The 20,688-nt window shown below is 40.3% G+C and overlaps 1 protein-coding gene across 1 annotated transcript in view; it reads left to right on the forward strand.

Moving 5' to 3' along the window:
* PKD1L3 (polycystin 1 like 3, transient receptor potential channel interacting) overlaps nucleotides 1-20,688 on the forward strand; it is a 70,964-nt gene that overhangs the window by 17,725 nt on the left and 32,551 nt on the right. The window contains exons 7-21 of the mRNA XM_032486657.1: nucleotides 614-778; nucleotides 2,052-2,179; nucleotides 2,276-2,402; nucleotides 3,048-3,176; nucleotides 3,526-3,757; nucleotides 5,226-5,419; nucleotides 7,366-7,596; nucleotides 8,554-8,655; nucleotides 8,940-9,118; nucleotides 13,324-13,470; nucleotides 16,891-17,087; nucleotides 17,476-17,675; nucleotides 18,140-18,320; nucleotides 18,963-19,152; nucleotides 19,252-19,486. Of these exons, the coding sequence (XP_032342548.1) occupies nucleotides 623-778; nucleotides 2,052-2,179; nucleotides 2,276-2,402; nucleotides 3,048-3,176; nucleotides 3,526-3,757; nucleotides 5,226-5,419; nucleotides 7,366-7,596; nucleotides 8,554-8,655; nucleotides 8,940-9,118; nucleotides 13,324-13,470; nucleotides 16,891-17,087; nucleotides 17,476-17,675; nucleotides 18,140-18,320; nucleotides 18,963-19,152; nucleotides 19,252-19,486 (2,628 nt within the window). The 5' untranslated portion in view covers nucleotides 614-622. The remainder of the gene's footprint in view (nucleotides 1-613; nucleotides 779-2,051; nucleotides 2,180-2,275; nucleotides 2,403-3,047; nucleotides 3,177-3,525; nucleotides 3,758-5,225; nucleotides 5,420-7,365; nucleotides 7,597-8,553; nucleotides 8,656-8,939; nucleotides 9,119-13,323; nucleotides 13,471-16,890; nucleotides 17,088-17,475; nucleotides 17,676-18,139; nucleotides 18,321-18,962; nucleotides 19,153-19,251; nucleotides 19,487-20,688) is intronic.

Raw genomic sequence — 20,688 nt, forward strand, 5'->3', positions numbered from 1 at the left:
TTTTTGTTATATATGTTGCAAATATTTTGTGTCCATGTCTTTGTAACTTTGTTGCATCTTTTACTTTGAAGTGGCTTTTAATAAATATAACTACAAAAATAAATAACATTTCAAAACAGAAACAGTGGATATTTGGTAAATATCTGTCAACTGGCTTTACCTTCTTATTTGATTTGTTTTACTTGCAAACAACCCACTGAAGGGAGAACTGGTGTTTTCTGCTTCATTTAAAAATTCTCCTCGATCTCCCTTTTAAGTCTATCTCGAATACTTTTAAGCCCCTAAATATAATGGGGTGGTCTACTCAGTATTTCAGTCAGGGTTGCTCTTTCCCTCAGCATTCCTTTTTTTAGCTTAGTTTTGTTAATTAGATACTTGATCTACTTACCTCTCAAAAAGGGTCATGTAAGTTCCTTAGAATAACCTGAAATACACATCCTCCCCATGGGTAACATATAACAATCTTTTCCTTCTCTGCCAAATTGTTATATTGCTTCTTGTAAAAAAAAAATGCATTTGAAATGCATAAAGAACACAGAACTCCTTATGAGAACACAGATTTTAAATGACCATAAGCGGCTCAAGAGTATGTGTCTGCTTTCTAAAACTCCAGGTCAGCGTCATGGATTCCCTTGTTTACCTGAATGAACAGCTGCTGAAGAACAGCAGCAGCCTGGACTCCGGAATGCCCGTGACCGTCTGCCTCTTTCACGCCCTCAGCAATGCAGTGAAAGCTGCTGAAGCAAGTCAGCGAAGATCTAAGCATGACATTGAACAGGTAGGTACGGTGCGTGCCAGTGGCCAACTCTGCTTAGAAACATTTTAATCTCGACCAGGCCAGGCATCACGCAGCCTCTCCCTAGACCCAGAGAGAATCCAGCTGAGCAGGCCGCACCGAGGAGACCACTCTGTGAAGCCTGCTCCGGGGCCTTCCTCTCTACCTAGTGCTGAAAGCCAGTGAAAGGAATTCAGTAAAGTGTCTGGTATATAGTAAATTATATTCACCTGGAAAGTTGTTCAACATCATTAGTCACTAGGGAAATGCAAATCAAACCCCAGTGAGATACCATTTCAGATCCAAAAAGACAAACAATAACAAGTGTGGACAAGGAGGCAGAGAAGTTGGAATCCTCATATATTGTTGGATTGCAAAATGATACAGTCACTTCGGAAAACAGTCTGCCAGTTCTTTAAAATGCTGAAAATAGAAGTACCATGAGGCCTAGCAATTCTGCTTCTTGGTATATACCCACATATGTCCACACAAAAACTTGTACGTTCATGTTCATAGCAGCATTATTCAAATAGCCAGACAGACAAAAAGTGGAAACAATGCAAATGTCCATGATGTGATGAGTGGATAAATAAAATGTGGTAGGTCCTCATGATGGAATATTGTTCAGCAGCAAAAAAGAATGAAGTGTTGATACATGCTTCAATGTGGATGAACCTTGAAAACATTATGCTGAATGAAGGAACCAGATATGAAAAGACTGTGATTATGATTCCATTTATATGAAATGTCCAGAAGAGGAAATCTGTTGATACAGAATGTAGATTAGTAGTTTCCTAGCGCTGGAGGTGGGGACAGGAGAGTGGAAGGTGAGTGCTACTGGGTTCTGGGTTTTTTTAGGGAAGATGAAATGTTCTAATTCGATCATGGTGATAGCTGCACAACCCTGTGAATATACTAAAAACAAACAAAAAACAAAAACCATTGAATTGTATACTGTCAGTGGGTGAATTGTATATGTGAATTTGATTGCAATAAAGCTATTTTTAAAAAAACATTTATCATAAGCAGATTGAGGGCAGCTTATATCATGGGGCAAAGAAATACTTCCTTGGGTGACCCTCTGGTTTGATATAAAGGATAACGAGTCATTAGCCAGACTGCAATGATTTAGTCCATGGGTCCTTCCAGTCAATGTCACCCTTCATTACATCACTGTCAAGATCCTTGTCCCCTTCCCAACTCTCTCAAAACATTATCTCACTAACGCAGTACACTGAGGTTACTCAAGTCGCACAGTATTTCTTTCTAAATGCAGGTGGAAAATATACTGAAAATGTCCTTGCTGAGCCTTGGCAGCATCCAGGAAGCATTTCTACCGCAGAACCGGTGCTCCGAGTCTGCAGTGACTCTGACCTCTTCCGCTGCTACTCTGATGCTGAGCAGGTAGCAGCAGGAAGGAGGGGGGAGAGTTTCGTTTTAGGCTTTTGACCTTTAGAGAACACGCAGAAACTGATTTCCATTTACCTTTTTCCTCATTAGACAAAACATATCAACTTTACCTCGGAGCTCTTACACCCTTGGTTCCCCAGCACCTGTGAGGTTAGGCTTTCCGTCAGTGTCTGCCTTGGAGGAGCTCCTCAATAAACACCCAGGAGTCAACGTCCAAGTGAGTGTGAAGTTCATTCTGATCGGCGTGAAAATGGGATTTGATGGCTGTAGGCATTTGGGTAAAAGGAATGCATCATAAAGGTGTGAGCTGACTGGACCAAATGAAAGAAGGTTGTGTTCCATTAATTTCTATTTCACACTGGCAGGAACAGAGGCCTCTTAAAAATGACCCACTGTAGAGGTTGGGAGCATTAAATAGACATAGATTTAACTGAGTTTCTGGGTTATGATTTGAATTGATCTCAACTCTTTGCAATTTATACAAAGCTGGAAATATCTGAATAATCATTGACTCAATATACCAACCTAAGGATATGGGTATGTTAAATTTCTTTCAGCAAGTACCTAACAAATAGAAGTAAGATTGTTGCCTTATCCTGTGGAGCAGAATTCTTATTTCCTAGTAAAATGAAGTAGAAAGATGTGAAAAAAAAAAAAAAGAATTCTAAGGGTCACAAGTAAATGACTCATCTTTCATTAATTCTTCCTTGTATGATGCTGTAATGAGAAGTATTTCATTTGAGCTACCAGCAAGGGGAAAATCCCAGCATTTACTTTATGGTCTCTGACACCTTCTTACCTATCACGGTGTTGTTTATAAATATTTCAATAGTTGATAAAACTAGCGTTTTCTTGTCTCTAGGTAACAGGACTAGCTTTCAATCCCTTCAGAGATTTTGATAACAAGAAGATTGTTGGAAGCATCGCAAGTGTGTTACTAAGCTCTAATCATAAATTGCTCCAAGTCCATGATTTAATGGAAGATTTTGAGGTATAACTTGATTATTAGGGAATAAAATAGAAGGGAATAGGGATTCCTGGAGAATAGAATGGAAGGGATGCAACACTTGAAGGAAATCATGTTGGATTTGTGGGCATGCCATTGTTTCGTTATTCACGTCATTACTTAGGAACTCCTACAAAGAGATCTACCTTACCCTTAGGTGTTTTAGGTGTTAGACTGTATACTCTCCCTTAACCCCTGGCACTCTGTTCCCTACTGACATTCAAAGAGGAAGACCTAGGCAGTTCCGTTCCATTATTACTGAAAAGATGACTGAAAGGCAGCAATGGATGGGCCATCTTACAATTGAAGACTGATGAACTGTCTCTTATTCTAGATCACGCTCTGGAGAAATGAGAGCATGGAAACCCATCCCACCAACCTCAACGTGAGCACAGACCATTTTATTATCATGGTAAACGTCACTTCCCTGGAGAAATCCCTGATAGTGCACGTAGCGCCTGAAAGTCCCCTCTTAATGACACTCTACCTGGGCTTCCAGTACCAGCCTAACCACATGTCCTTCCACCTGAACATCACCTTGCCAAAGAATAAGGTGTCGCAGAAAGGTAAACCCCACCCGGATGTCAGACACCTAGAAGTGTGTGTTTGCCTCTTCTTTTAACTTTTTATTTTGAGATAATTGTTGATTCACTTGCAGTTGTAGGAAGTAGAACAGATCTCACATACCCTTCACCCAGTTTCCCCAGTGGTAACATCTTGCATAACTATAGTGCAGGGTCACAGCTGCGAAGTGACATTGACACAATGCATTGATCTTATTCAGATTTCACCAGTTTTGCAAGCACTCGTGTGTGTGTGTATTTAGTCCTATGTAAGCTTATCACGTGTATAGATCTATGTGACCATGAAATGCAGTTTTTAATAAGATGGATTGTGGAATGGATAGAAGGATATGTATGTGATAAAGCAAATTTAGTAAAATGTTAGTTGTAGAATCTGGTGAGTGACAATATGGGCGTTCACTGTAAAATTCTCTCAACTTTCTGTGTGGTTGAAATTTTTCGTAATGTCGAGACTCCCTGCAGAATAGTTCTAGCACAATAGGTTGTGTATATTTCCAACTTTATATATCATAGTTAAATATTATATGCAATATATATTATATATTTCAACTTTATTTCTAATCTCAGTAAGTCTTGGGACAAGATCAGAATGACTACATTGTGATCTAGAAAAATTAAGAATTTCTGAGACATATCAATAGTGCCTACATTTACTTTTGACCCACAAATATATTCTCTGATTACAAATGTTAAATGCAGTACTGAAAAGTCTTAATAAAGCACTCCCCTTTTGCATTAAAAAAATGTTGGAAAAATAGTCGAAATGGATAAAGACTGTCCCTTCACGACAGTCTTCCTGTATTGAAGGAGATTTTTCTAGCTCTCACATCTTTTCAAGTGGTTCTTCCTCTTAAACAAAGCAGCTGAGACAACAGCTCTCACTGCTGGGCTGCCAGCTACAAGTTCTGTCTGCTACCCACAGGCTCTTTCCTGGTTCAGAACATGCACTCCATTCTTACGGATCTTGGCCATAGTACCATGTCATTTGGAGCTGGAAGGGATCTTAGAGATCCTTGGGTCCAGACTTGGTGTTTGAAAGATGAGATGACTAGACTGATTAGGTGTAGACCAGGGCTCTGGCCCAGGAACCACTCTGTTCCTGCCCTTTCATCCATTGCCCTTAGGGTTTCCTTTGTTACCTACGTCTTCTAGCTACTCATTTTGGCATATGACTATTTCATTTTCTAAAACTCATAATACATTCTAATCCATTAGACCTAAGTCTCTATCAAAAGCATGTGATTTTTTTTTTTAACTGGAACAGGAGTAATCCAGAGCCCCAGATTGTATCATTGGTTATTTTCTTCAAAACCACTTGTGACTCCAAGCTTATCATTTCCCTGTTTGTAAAATAAAACAATGATAATAATAGAAGACCTTTCTGAAGAAAAGTTCTTGTGGTATTGTTGTCCCATTTGCAATGCCGCTAAGCACTCTTGTTTTTTCTCAGACGAGGCGTACACGTGGGTGCTGACTCCGGAGAGCCTGCAGTTTGGGGTCGGCACCTACTATGTGACAGCTGTGGTGAATAAAAGCAAGGCGGGTGCTCAGCGGACACCCACCCTGTTCTGGGTGGTTACTGCTGTCACCCAGTGTTACTACTGGGACAGCCACAGCGACACGTGGAGGAGCAGCGGGTGCCAGGTCAGAAGCTGTGCCCCTTCCCCTCTCCTACCTCAGCTGCCCTTCAACCCAGTGCCTCCATCCTCTAGTTCGGGGCGGCCCAGAAAGGAAAGTCATCAGAAGGGAACTCTGTCAGCCTGGGAGAGGGAGGGTGTGTGTGTGTGTGTGTGTCACGGGCCTGGAGAGAGAGTCTCTTAGGAGCAGGTTTGTGCTTTAAGTTTGTCATTTCTTTCCCAAACGTTAGTCCAGGGAGAATCTGACAATACTACATAAAATAAGAAAAACAGTGCACGGAAGCTGTTAAATTCCACAACTATTAAATATGTGGCAGGTAAATTGTGACAAACCTCCTGCTAAACAAAAGAGAACTTTTGTCCTTAAAAATAAGCTAGCAGCTTCATGTACATTCCAGGCCAGGTGGGGACAGACAGTCACTATTGTAATTACTGCCTGGTTCCAGGGGTCTGACCCCTTAAAAAGGGTGCTATTCATTGTTACATTAGTGATCCTGTGAGATCCTGCCTGATTTAAGTCCTGGTTAGTTTGCACAAAGAATGTACCATAAGGGTCTGGAAATCATGAGGCTGTTTTTAAAAGACTTGAGAAAGTGTCATCCAGATTGAGAACAGAAGGAAAGAGGGTGCCCTGGAAGGCTTCTGCATCATTCATGCAAACCCTCAAACTGGGAGCTTGTGAATGCAGATTATGTTGCAGTAAATCCGGGCAGGGCCTGATTCTGTCTTCCTGACTGGCTTCCGGGTGAAGGCAGTGCTGCTCGGCAGGGAAACCCCACGGCGTGGCAAAGTGGCAAGACTGGGGAGCTTTTCTCCTCTCTAGCAGTGACCCACTGATTGCAAAAGGCATCAGGACATTTCCTGCCTCCTCGAAGCCTTTGTCGTGCTTGGACTCCAGGAAGGGAAGAGAGCTCAGAGTTCAGGATGAGAATTCCTCCAAGGGCTGAATACTGACTGGGCAGCCAGAGCTTAACCTTGTGGAAAGAAGTCAGTCATAATGACCATATTTTAGGCTTTTCATCTGCAAACTCAAACATGGAATTCGTACCTTCCATTCATTTACTTAGTGACATTTTAAAAGATCTTTTTTAATGAAGAAATGTTATAACATATGGACAGTTATAGGGAATGATATAATATAAACATTAAATGCACCAGTCAGTTTTATTAAAAAGTTTGTGTTTTGCTCAATTTAGCTCAGATTTTTAAAAACAATAAAACACTGGGGAGTACTCACAGCCCTCCACATACCCCTTGCCAATCTCATTTGCTCCCTCTCACCAAAGGGCCACTGTTTGGAATCTGGTATGTGTATTCGTTTTTTCAGCAAATTATGTATTGAGCATCTTCTACATGCCAGGCCCACATCTAGGAACTAGTGATGGACAAGACAGTGTCCCCATGAGCTTACTCTTCAGTGAGGGAGACTGACAAGCATGGATCCATGAGTGGCAATTTGCACACTTCTAGTCTCTGTGTAAATGGCACTGTTATATCCTTCTTTAACTTGCTTTGCTATCCAGGTCGCTCTGTCTAGCGCCAATGCATTCATTTTACCTGCTGCATAGTAGTCCATCAGTTTGCCTCTACTTACGTACTTGCTTGTTTGTGTGGTCTGTTGTTACTGGACATATAGGTTGTTCTGATTTTTCACAGTTACCAACAGTGCTGACAGAGACATCCTGTTTCACATTTCCTTGTGCACATGTGCAAAGTCCCCCCAGGGTCTACATTCAGACTGGAATTGCAGGATTCAAGGAGTTTGTGCCTCCTCAGTTTTACTAGATGTTGCCAAATTGCTGTGCACATTGGTTGTCCCGGTTTACACTAGCAGCAGCTGAGGATACATGATCAATCCTTCTTTTCCATCTGTAAATTGCCGTGTTTATGTTTTATGTGTCCCTTCCTTAGCACTCCTGTCAGTTAGAATCAGTGTCTTGATTCTCCTTCCAGGTCGGGCCACAGAGCACACTTTTGAGGACACAGTGTCTCTGTAACCACCTGTCCTACTTTGGCAGCGAATTCTTCATTGTGCCTCGGACAGTGAACATCGAAGACACGGTTGAGCTTTTCCTTCGAGTGACCAGGAACCCAGTCGGGGTGTCACTGCTGGCCAGCCTTTTAGGATTCTATATGTTCACATTCGTGTGGGCTTGGAGAAAGGACCAAACAGACATGCAGAAGGTGATGACACTTTCATTCTAAAAGCTTTGTCACTTTGTCTTGAGTATGTTGAACAAGATGAAAAAAAAAAAAAAAACTCCATCAAAAGAGGCAGGTAGCATCGTACTAGAAGTGTAAAAATTCAAGTGGAACTTCTCTTGTTTTGCTTCGTATCTACTGTCTCAAGGCCCAAGGTGCAGGAACTTAAGTCTTTATCTCCATTTTTTTCTTTTAGCTGAGACGGAACCCTCATATGATTCATTTAGGTCTGGAATAACCCAAAAGAAACCACCTAGAGCACTAAACTATAATCAAATGCAAGTTTATCTCACTTTACACATTGGCTATGAATGTTATTTGTAAGTGAAGTTATAATTTTAATGTGACTGCAATATATAAGAAATCTGGAAGGAATTTTTTTTTTGAAACAAAAATTCTTTAACAGCTTTTTTCTATTTTCTTCTCTATATCTTTCTTATTCTTATACAAGTGGAAATTCTGGAATACACAAAATGTCCATTTCTTTATTGCTGTGCATGTAGAGTTACCAGTTTTAGGAAATAAAAATACAGAATACCAGTTAAATTTGAATTTCAAATAAACAGTGAATGCATTTTTAGTATAAGCATGCCCCCAAATTATTCATTATCTGAAATGCAAGTTTGACTGATTTTCCTGTATGTAATCTGGTAACCCTTCCAGCAGTTAGGAGTGGAAGTAGGTGGAAAGATTTAGAGGCCCAACACCGGACTAAATGATTCTGTGAATATTTCATTTTAGAGACATAAACCCTGGATTCTCAGTCCCCACTGCCCGCTTTCCACACTTACCTGTTTATCTTCTGCCCACACCTCACCCTTGCTCACTGCAGAGTCGCCAAAGCTGCCGCGGTGCGTCATCCTGTTTCTAGCTGGAGGGGGCAGGGGTCTGTACTGCTTGAAGACCTGCCAGTTTTCTCGGTTCTGCCTTTTCCTGCAGGTGAAGGTCACTGTCCTGGCTGATAATGACCCCAGCTCTCTGTTTCACTACCTCATTGAGGTCTCCACGGGCTATCGAAGAAGGGCTGCTACCACAGCTAAGGTAACTGAAATCAGTGTTCTTCATTCATTGCTTGGTGCCTTCTGGCACGCAAGATGCACTCTGACTTGGTGGCATCCCGGTGTCCTGTCGTCCCTTTATGAGGATCCCAGAGAGTGATCTTTCCTAGTTCTAAACTGTACATCTGAAGAGCCCTCACCGCTTGGTTAAGATCCCAAGACTTCATCTCAGTGCCGTTTTTTCTGTCTTCATGTGTCTCCTTGGGGATAAATGCAAAGAATCCTGTTATAACTTCCTGTATTTTATCTTTCCTTGCCACATTTCAGGTGGTTATCACCCTTTATGGATCAGAGGGACGGAGCAAGCCCCATCACCTCTGTGACTCCCAGAAGGCAGTCTTTGAACGAGGGGGACTGGATGTCTTCCTCCTGGGCACTCCGTCTTCTCTAGGGGAATTACACAGCCTTCGGCTCTGGCATGACAATTCTGGCGTCAGCCCTTCTTGGTGAGTAACAGACTGGCCTGTTGTTTCTTCTCTGTGGATCTTTAGCATTCTGGGGAAAGACCTGCCTGCCAGTGCGATAAATAACCATAATGCTTTGGGCCAAATAATAACAAATGATTGTTAAATTTTAATTTCAAAGCTGTATACAAAGAAGAAACCCTAGAAAGAAATATGGCAAATTAACAATATGATTTTTTATGGATGGCAGAATGATAGATGTTTTATTTTTTCCATTAAATATTGTCATGATTGTGAACAGCAAATAATGATGAAGAAATATTGCCCCAAAGTACAATAAATTAAAAGTATCTCTAACTGAGAAAAAGATCTTTAAGGAGTAAATTTAATAAACCGCTATATATTGAATATGCTTTGGGTCAAAAGGAAGAGCTTGAGGAGAGGGAAAAGGCTGGAATTACAATGTGGGATGTGCCCTCGGAGTTAGGGAGGGAAATGGTCAGGGATGATTATGTGCACCTGATGTGTGCTCGGTTCATATGATTCTGCGTCTTCCTTCAGCAGCATCTGAGAACTAGCAGAAGTGGTTGGAGAAAGTAGATGATAAAAATTAAGGGTGAAGATTATTGGTCTGTTGGGATTAGGAAAAGAGAAGGGAATGAAGTCAAAGATCTTAGGCCTAGGTCCTCAAATGAATCAGCTGCTGTAAATAACGCCCACCTAAAAAGAGTTCGCAGGCTGCCTAAAATTGTTAGCAAGAGAAGCCCTTCCCTGCTAAGCTAGATACACCAACCATGAGGACAGGAGAGCCTGAGAATTTGCCCACTGCTTCCATTGTGTTCAGGTATCTACCAGTTTGTATACTATCATTCCACTTTCAGTTATAAAGGTGAATTATAAGCACTAGAAAAGATACTCAGCATCATTAGTCATCAGGAAATGCGAGGTAAAACCACAGTGAGAGAGTACTGAACACCCACCAGGATGACTAAAGTTATAAAGTCTAAGGACTCTACTTCAATTTGAAAAAAAATGTCTAAGGGAAAAACCAAGGCTGGGTGAGGATGGGAAACAGTCAGAGCTCTCACACACCGCTGGTGGGATGTGAAGTGGTACAGCCATGCTGGAGAACAGTTTGGCAGTTTCTTGTAAAGTTAAACATACACTTGCTACATGACCCAGAAATTCCACTCCTAGTTAAGGTAAATGAAAACATATGTCCATTCCAAGACTTATACACATGTGTTCATAGCAGCTTTATGAATCATAGCCTCAAATTGGAAGACAACGCAAATGTCCATCAGGTGAATGAATAAACACGTTAGTATGTTCATTCAGCTAAATACTATTTACAAGAAAAAAGAGCAACTTACTGATACGCACGGTAATGTGGATGAATCTCAGAAAACATTTTGCTGAGCAAATTAAGCCAGACACAAAAGAATGCATCCCATGTGTTTCCACACATATGAAATTCTAAAAAAGGCAAATTAGTCTGTAGACACAGAAGGCAGATCAGTGGTCACCTGGAGCCAAGAGTGAGCCTGAGGTAGGCTGACTGGAAAGGGGCACAGGGGAACTTTTTAGGGTAATACCTTGATGATCACGGTGCTTATTACACAAGTGCATACATTTGTTAAATGCATTGAAGTATACGTTTTTAATATATATTTTTTATTGAAGTATAGTCTGTACATTTTAAATGAGTGCCTTTTTAAAGCTGGCATAAGAAGTAAAAAATTTTTTTTAAATAAATGAATGCCTTTTATCATATGTAAATTATACCAAAACAAAGTTGATTTAAAAAGAAAAAAAGTCTATGTATAGGAAATGGTCTAGAGTTATATATACTAAATTATTATAGTTATCTCTGGGTAGTAGGATTATGAATTTCTAAGTTTTCCTTCTGGGTACTTTTAAGTATGTCTAAAATTTTTAACAATTAATTTGTATTTTATAATTACTAGAAGAACATTTTAAAATTTAAATAGATAATTCTCTTAGAGGAGACAAATTCACACCTATGTAATATTTTCTACTTTTCTTACTAATTCTTATCACTGGTTTATATCAATCCTAATTTTGTAGGTAGTCTTTAGTTAAAATATTACTTTTTAAACTCATAATGACTTTATGCTCCTCATGGAGATGCTGTCTTATTCATATTTGTGTCCTCAACAGCTCATAACAGTGCCAAAATTATAGTAGGACTCAGTAGATATTTGTTACAATAAATAATTACAGTCAATATTGTAACAGTAAATTTCTGTTAATTAAATTCTCAGAGTTACCTATTCACCTCTAGAGCTTCATATCAGCTTAGTTTAAAGCTCTTGAAGATTTTCTGTAGTCACCATTTATTTTTCTTTTTTTAACCGCAAAAGTAATAGATATTTTATTACACAAAACTTGAAAAACACAAAAAAGCAAAAGAACTAACCTGCCATAAAAAACAGCCTGCCAGCATTTTTTCTTAGTGAATGTCAATGCTTTCTATACCTTTCTGCTGATCCTCGTGAATGCCTCAACTAGATTTTTCTAACACATGCAGTAGATTCTCTTCGGTTTCTCATGTATGACAGAATAAGAGACTAAAAGTTACACTAGAAGCACACAAAGCCCATGACTAGTTTCTCACCAATCAGAAAATTAATATTTTCTCTTTTTTGTGCTTAAGTGAAAGCTCTAACGGTAGCTAAGCTTAAGTCAGGTGCAACTTAGTCACCTGTGGTTTTATAAACTTCCTCAATAAGAGAGTCCCAGAAATAGTTTAGCTTTACAGGAATCTGTACTCCTCACCCAGAAAATAACTTTTTAAAAGATTAAACAAGGATTTTGACCAGAGAGATTTGAATGGTTTTACAACATTAAATACAGACTCTCGGGGAAGTAGCACACTTACAGTAAAGGAGGAGGTTAGCTGACTCCATGCAGGATGAAGTCAAACAAGCTGAACAAGTGGATGTTCCCAAGAACAAGTTTCTTGACAGTTGAAGTTAAGGGAGAAGGTAGGCACGTGATGAAACACTGCAGTTGGAAAGAGAATGAAATTTCAGGGCCTATGGCTCTGAGGTCAAGACGAAGCCACAGGCGGGAGGGTAATAGCTCAATGGTAGAGCTCATGCCTAGTATGCACGAGGTCCTGTAATTAGGAAGTCCATTTTTTAAAAAAAGCTTAAAAAAGTGACATAATTAAAGCTCTGTAAAGTTTTAAAAAAGAAGAAGCAGCCACAGACCTAAATATAAGTCATTAATGTAAACATTAAAGACTATTCCCCCGGCACCCCCTGAATCCACCCCCGGACCCTGGTGATGAAAGACAGGCAGATGGGATTCTTACAGAGGTGGCGGGGCACTGTCACCTGTGGAATAAGGAAACTTAAATAATATAAACACGCACTGAACTAGTCTAGGCTCTAGAAGTCTGCATTCGGGGTTTGCTATATGAACTCCCTTAGATGTTGGGAAGAAAAAAGAGGGATCGGCTCGGGTTTCTTTCTTTAGTTCTTGCCCCACGATGAAACAATCCATTTACTTGGACACTCACGGTCAATGCAAGATGACTTCTTCATCTATTTTTATTGAGGTATAATTGACATACAACTTTACATTAGTTTCAGGTCTATAACATAATGATTCAATATTTATATATATTGTGAAATGATCACCACCACAAGTCTACTTAACAGCATCACCATACATAGTTAGATAACTTTTTTCTTGCACTGATAACTTTTAGTGACTTAGCAACTTGCAAATATGCAAGTATTACTAACGATAGTCACCATTATATACATTATATCCCCTTGTTTATTTTTCAACTGGAAGTTTGTACTTTTTGACTCCCTTCACCCAGCTCACCCCCACCAACCCCCCACCTCTGGCAACCACTAATCTAGTCAATCTATGAGCTTTTTTTTGTTTGTTTTTTATTTGTGTTTTGTTTTGCTTTGTTTTTATGTTCTACATATAAGTGAGATCATATGGTATTTGCTTTGCCTGACTTATTTCACCTAGCATAATATCCTCCATCCACGTTGTCACAAATGGCAAGATTTTGTTCTTTTTTATGGCTGAATGATACTCCATCGTGTGTGTGTATGTTATGTATATATGGATATATACCACATTTTCTTTATCCATTCATCCATCGATGGACATTTAGATTGCTTCCAAAAGATTACTTCTTATTACAGCAACTGATTCACACCCACCTCCCTAACATGACTGTCTTTATTTTACTACAGGTATATAAACCAGGTAATTGTCAGTGACATCGCAGGTAAAAGGAAGTGGCATTTCCTGTGCAATTGTTGGCTGGCCATGGACCTTGGAGACTGTGAGCGTGACCGGGTCTTCTCACCCATCTCAAAGAAGGAGCTCTTTTCCTTTAGGTACTGTCGAGGAGTGATGGTGTTCTACATGTTTCTGAGGCTCTGTTCATTTTCTTCATTCTTCTTTCTTTCTGTTCCTAGACTGGATAATTTCAACGGACCTATCTTCAAGTTTGCTGCTTCTTTCTTCTGCTATTGAACCTCTCTAGTGAATTTTTCATTTCAACTGCAGACTTCCTATTTATTTTTTAAAGGAATTTCTGTATCTTCATTGATATTCTCTATTTTGGCAAGACAGCATTCTCACTTACCTTCCTTTAGTTCTTTGACATGGCTTCCTTTAGTTCTTTGAATGTATTTAAAATAGCTGATTGCAAGTCTTTTTCTAGTAAATGCAGTGTATTGGCTTCCTCAGCATCAATCTGTTGACTGTGGGGGGAGGGATGTGAGATACTTTGTTTCTTTCATGTCTTGTGATCTGTTGAAAACCGGACACTTTAAATAGAATGTGGCCAATCTGGAGATCAGATTTCCTTCCTTTCCCCCAGTATTTGTTGTTCTTTAGTAGCTGTTTTGAACTAATTCTGTAAAATCTGTATTCTTTGTCATGTGTGAAAACTAAAGCTTCTGCTCAGTTAGTTTAGTGGTCAGCTAATAACCAGATAGATTTAAGTGCCAGGAACCAGTAAGTGTCCCAGTCTCTGCTGAGGGGTTTTGTGTGCATGTTGAGCCGTGCCTTCAACACCCTGAGGTGGTTGACAAGCCTGCTTTAGCCTTCACTTCCGGCAGGTCATCCAGGGGTGAAAGTACAGGGCCGCCTTAGGTATTTCCTGAGCACGCACCCAGCATTCACGTGGCCTTCTAGATGCCCAGGACTGTGTCAGAACTTTTCAGAGCTCCTATTGGCTTCTCATTTTCCAGCTTTTTCTTTTAAGCTTTTTGGTTAGCCTGTTGTTTGCCTACCATATCATGCAGCTGTGAAGTTAGACAATTGCCTCTGAATAGTTTTGAAAGTACCCTCAGGGAAAAAGAATTTTTCACTGGGTGAGCCCCCAGTCAGGTCAAATAAGGACAGCTTTGCAAGTGGGGTTTTCCAGGGAACTACCAGATAGGTCAGATAATGACAGTTCTATGGGAAGGAGGCTTTCAAGGAGCTCCAACCCTATTCTGCCCTGTCTAGTGACTGCCAGGCTGCTGGTTTTCACTATGACTAAAGGCTGATGGTTTTCAAGGTTTCAACCATGGAGCTAGAGAAAAAGAGATGGGTCTAGGGCAAGTTAAAATGCCAAAAATTCACTGTTCTTATGGATACTTAGCCATTTTTCTTGAGTAAACACTCAAAAGTTACTACAAACCTTTGGTTACTTATCTGAGTTCTTAACATTTTGATTCTGGCTTTTTGAAAGAAGTTTTATCGTTGCTTTTATGGAGGACAGAATTTTCAAAGGTCTTTACTCCACCATTTTCACCTGACTCAAATGGATTTAGACAATTTACTACTCGTAGCAATAGTTGCAGCCAGAGCAACATTTTGTGTCGCTTCCCAGAAGCCCAGTTTCAACAGGGTGATGTGATGAGAGCCAGGTGTTAGCTGCACGTGCAGGGAGATGTATTACAAAAGAGGAGCCCCAGGACTAGGAGAGACTGACCCGATATACCAGCTGCTAGAAAACCTGCCTGTCCTCCCTTGTAGAGTGAGAAATTAGCTCTATTAGCCTGAAATGTAAGCAAGTCTCTCAAGGGGTGAGAAGAAGGCATTTCTATATTACCCTAGAATGTCTCCATCCTTACAATCTGGAAATGTAAATAAAATGACTCCAAAGAGAGGTACTGTCTCTGTCTTTTCAGGGCTGTCTGGTTATACAAAGATACCCAAAAAAATAGTGCAGGAGCAAAACGTCTATTAATGCCTAAATGTGAAGCAGTCACGGGGAATTGCCCTCCAGCACCGCCTCTGATGTTACGTCAGTCTCCTGTCAGTCTAGCTGTTATTGTTCCAAAGTATATTGCCTTTTTTCTTTTTAATATTTTCTCTTTATCCTTGATGTTCTAAATTTTACCATAATTCTTTTCACTGTGGATTTACTTTTTTATCCTGTTTGGTACTCAGAATGTACTTAAAATTTTTTTGTGTGGTAAAATACACATAACATAAAAGGTACTTTTGGTATGCAGAATCGTGTCTTCACTTAGGAGAAGTTCTCAGATGTCATTTCTGAAAACATTGCTCCTCTGACATTCCTTTACTGTATGTTGGAGCCTCTCCAACCATCCTCCGTGTTTTAAGCCACTCTTGCATATTTACCTTCTTTTTGCATCTCTGTGGTGTATTCTGGGTGAATTCTTTCATACTGCATTTCAGTTCACTAGTCTTCTCTTCAGCCATGCCCCTACCTCCTAATTCTTTTGTTTGGATGACCGTATTTTTCAGTTTCAAGATGTCTAATTTATTTTCTGTGTTTTTCATGATTTTTTATTCTTTTTAAGTGAACATTATTCCCCTACTTGTATCTATGAGCAACCTGAAATACTTAGTCTTTGTCAGACTGTCCCACAAAATTAATTTCTTCTGGACTGAATTATTGATGGGGTTGGCTGCCTTTCTTAGTATTAGGTTTCTTTACATGTTAAGGAATTGGGGTTGTATATTCATTTTGAGTGTTTTGTTAAATCTCTCTCTCCCTCCCTCCCCGCACCCCATCTCTCTGTCCCCACACTCATCTCTGACTAGTAGTTCTCTTGCCATTTGCATCCACCCCTTCACACCTCTAGTCTAGAACTAGGTCTTACTACCTTATACTATTTTGGAGCTCCTGTTCCTGAATGAAATGACTGAAACCGGGTCTCTCACAGATCTTGTCATGAGGTGGATCTCTTGGCTCAATTCCTGGTCATGGGGCTGTTCATTTTCACCTGCCTCCCTACCTTTAAATGTATAGCCCTGCGGCGGTTTTTCGTTCTGCAGTACCTTCCATGAGCTCCAGCCTCATCCCGGGCTTCAGGCAGTAAGGCTGCCTTTGCTCTCCCTTTCCCATCAGTTACCACGGGAATCAGACTTTGACTCGAGTATAACCTTCTTCGAGACCTGGGGCCCAGAACCCTGTGACTTCTTCCCCACCTACCACCTTGTTTGTCATTCCATTTCTCTTCCTCAGAGATGTTTATTTTGTTAAGCCCCAACCAGTGTTTGGGTTCCTGCTTTTTATACTGTATTTATAGTTCCTTTTGGAGTAGAGAAGGTGCTCAAAGTGCCGATTTAACGAACTATCATGACTAGAAGCTTAATGCACACTTTCAAAGACTGAAAGATTTATCAAAACTCTTATGAAGCTAAAACAAGTTTTTAATTTTAGAATCCCATGCAATATAAATTAAATATAAATTACATCAATTATTATTTGCCAAGCAAACCACATCAAAAGTCCAGGGCACTTTCAGAAGGAAATCTCATGGCTTTCCTATTCTAATTTATCTTGTTAGACACCTGTTCTCCTCCATGATTGTAGAAAAGTTCACCCAGGATTATCTGTGGCTCTCAGTCGCAACTCGACATCCCTGGAACCAGTTTACAAGAGTCCAGCGGCTCACCTGCTGCGTGACCCTCCTTCTCTGCAACATGGTCATCAATATTATGTTCTGGAAGATAAACGACACCACTGCCAAGAGAGATGTGCAAGGTGGGAGGGAGCCCTGATGTGTGCTGTTTGTGGCATGTAGTCCTTTTACTGTGCTCCACCCTCCCTACTTCCAGGGTGAGAAGCAGAATCACGATGTGCCTTCATTTTTCCTTTGCTGCCCTGACATTCAAACACTCACTTAATTCTGCTATTAAATGCGAATACTCATCTACTCTAACATTAGAATGCCCATCTTCTCACTGATCTCATTCATTAACAAAGGAAGCAGCCTTAGGGAGACATCAGCATCTTTCCTGCCGTGGTAACTTACTATCCTTAGGTCATCATAGTTTAATCTCTAGATAAATCCTTAAACCTGGGAGAGGAATGAGCTGGAGGATGATCTGAATTGTTGTGGATGAGAGCTGACGTCATGCTTTTCTTTCAGTGGGTCCCCTTGCCGTGACCTGGTCTGAACTGCTCGTCAGCGTCCAAAGCGCCGTCATCCTTTTCCCCATCAATGTCGTGATTGGGCAGCTTTTCCCGTTGATTCAGTCACAGGAACCTCTGCCATTCTTTCCTCCCATCCAGGCCTCCTGCCCCTCAGGTGCTTCTTTTGAGCCTCTCCCTCTCACAGAGGTAGCTGAGGTAAGCTTGGTATCACATTTTACAGGTAAGTCGTGCTCCCCTCCCCAACGTAGTGGAAAAAACTGGTTGGAAGGATCTCCTGCAAGGCTCCCGAGGATCCTTTTCTCCAGTAGCTTCTCTCTAATTCCTGTCCTGAGTCGTCATCATCACGCCTCTGGTTTTTTCTCTTGATTATGACGTGTTCTGAGGGCTGATGTGAGTGCAGACCGTACTGCTGTCGTGTTTGTGATGTTTGATCAGACTGTCCCTTCTCTTTCATTCTAGATTTTCTCATAAAACTAGTTCTGGGGGCTACTGTGAGGTGACTTCTTTCTGAAAAAGTAGAGAGAAAGCGACAACTTGAGGGACTTTGCACTGAGCATATGTCCCTCCAAGTAGAGAAGCAGCCTTATTACCGTGTATAATTGCTACCAGTCCAGGTTTCAATGTAAAACTGACTTTTCTTATCTTGATTCTATATTCAGGAATTAAAGGAAACTGTGGGATTCCTGCTCAGGAGAAATACGTACCTACTCTCAGAGTGTGAACAGTCTTCATGGAGTTCTTACAACATTAACCAGCTGGTGAAACTTTTCTCCAGCCTCATTTGTTCTCACTTAGAGGGTCAAGGTTCTCACCAGCAGGCAGGACCCTACTGGGAAGATGGTAAAGTTCAGTTGGTTTCAGTAACTAACCTTTTTATCTGCCTCCCACTTCTTGCACATCTGTTTGTTACTCATTCTTACCTCTCAGCATAACCAACAGGCATGATACCACCTTCTGCTTGTTTTAATTTCCTTTAGCTTCCCATGTAGAGCTGATAGCTTTGATCACTCTGATGGCTTTTGAGACAATAAATCTGGTCTCACAAAGTTAAGGATTAAGGACCCCCCCCCCAAATGTCCTGTGTATCAGATCCCTGTATTTCATCTGTTTTGTCAGGAGCTATTGAAACTTGTCATTCTTTTTCTTCAGTGGAATGGTGAGAGTATGCAATTTATGGATTCCTGAATATAGTTTGTGCTTTCTGGGTACTTACAGTTCACATGGATTGCAGTTCTGATGAAAAAGCTCAATTAGCTTTAAAATTTTTTTGATTCTACATCAAACTATAGAATTTTACAAATTCTTGCAAACTCTACAACATGCTCAGAGAAGACAGCAATTCTGTAGGTGTTGGGTCCAATCTCCATTGACTGGGAAATTTAACCTCATCATCAGTTAATGAACTGCTCATTCTACCAGGAATTACTATTTATTGAAATCTTCCACTTGTTAAAGTGTCAACCTGAAATGTATTTTCAGCAGTTCCTGAAAACCACCATCATTTCTGCAATTACCTGCTCAGAGTTCTGCAGAAACTCCAATCTCACTTACGCACACTGGGCCCCACCCAGGCCGACCAGCCTTGTGACTTCCTAGATGCAGTCACCCAACTGCAAAAACTCCAGGAACTCTTGGAAACACATATACTTCCCACAGAGCAAGGGCCATCCAGGTAATGCATTGCACCAAGCTTGCTTTATCACCTGTAATCTTCCTAAACCTCTCTCAGCTGTTGGCTATGAGATTAATCCCTTCAACTTCTGTTCTTAAGGGAGGCAAACAGTTTCCCCATCCTGAACCCGGAAGAAGGGAAGCAATCCATCTCTAACAGCCCGCCCAGATGGTTGACTTACCTCTGCTGGCTCCTACTGGGTACCACTAGCCTGGCCGCTGCCTTTTTTACAGTACTTTATAGCCTGAAACTGAACAAAGACCAAGCCACCAGCTGGGTTATTTCGCTAATACTATCAGTGCTTCAGAACATCTTCATCATCCAGCCAGTAAAGGTACGTGAGAAACAGTCACAGTGGTATGGGAGGAAACGTTACAGTTGCACAAAGTTGGAAAACTGAGGTCTGTGGGTGTCAATCTAAAGTGCCTAATGTTTCTGACAATTTGAAAAAAAAAAAACAAAAAACCTCAAAAACCAGAAAAACAGAAATAGGCAGAGTGAAAGTTGTTAGGAATATATGTGCAGTAATCATGGAGGAAACTAACAAGAACTGATAGACTAGTAGAAAGTTAGCAGAAAAGGATTGCTAAAAGTTAAAAGAGACAAGTAAAAAATCAACAATTAACTACTTTGAAAAAAAATAACAGGAAACTTATTTTTTAAAAATTTTTAATTAAGGAAAATAAACACAAGTGTTGAGAATAGTATAATGAACCCTAAAGTTCTTTTATCCAGCTTCAGTCGACAATTCATGGCCAGTCTTGTCTCATCTATTTTGGAAAAAAAATACCAGACTTCATATCATTTTATCCATAAGTGTTTCAGTCTGTATATTTCTAAAAGATGAAGACTCTTCTTTTTAAAACATAAATATCAGCCATTATCACACTTAAATAAATAAACAATAATTTCTTAATATCCACACAACAGTGTGAATGTAGGTAACACTTCTGAACTATTCACCTTAAAGAGGTTAAGATGGTAAATTTGTTATATATATTTTACTACAATTTTTAAAAATCCAGTCAGTGTTGAAAATTTTCAGGTTCCCTCCTATGTGTTCATTTTATAGTTGTTTTGTTCAAATCAAGATCTAAATAAGGTCCATGTGTTTCAATGAGCTGATAAATTTCAAGTATTTTTAACACTAAATTTATAGGTTCCCCTCCCTTTCTCTCTTTCTCTCACTCTCTATTCTTGCTATTTTTCTTACAATGTACCTGTTGAAGAAACCAAGTTGTTTGTTCTGTAGTTTCCAACATTCTGGGTTTTGGTGGCAAGATGACTTCTGCTTTAAGAACTCTAATAAGATGGGCCTGAGTTCCTGCAAGCAGAGCTTTAAAAACTCTTGGTGCCCAGGCCTCTCTCCAGGCCAGTCAAATCGTAATCCCTGGAGACGGGCTCCAAAGCCCAACAAGTCTTAAGCTTCCCAGGTGATTCCATTGTGCAGCCCCATTTGAGACCCACTGATCCTAAAAGCGGGACAGAGTACAAGGAGTAGGTAGTCCTTAAACTTAAAAACAACTGCTGGCAGGG

The sequence above is a fragment of the Camelus ferus genome, chromosome 9 (genome assembly GCF_009834535.1).
Source record: "Camelus ferus isolate YT-003-E chromosome 9, BCGSAC_Cfer_1.0, whole genome shotgun sequence".
NCBI classification, from domain to species: Eukaryota; Metazoa; Chordata; class Mammalia; order Artiodactyla; family Camelidae; genus Camelus; species Camelus ferus.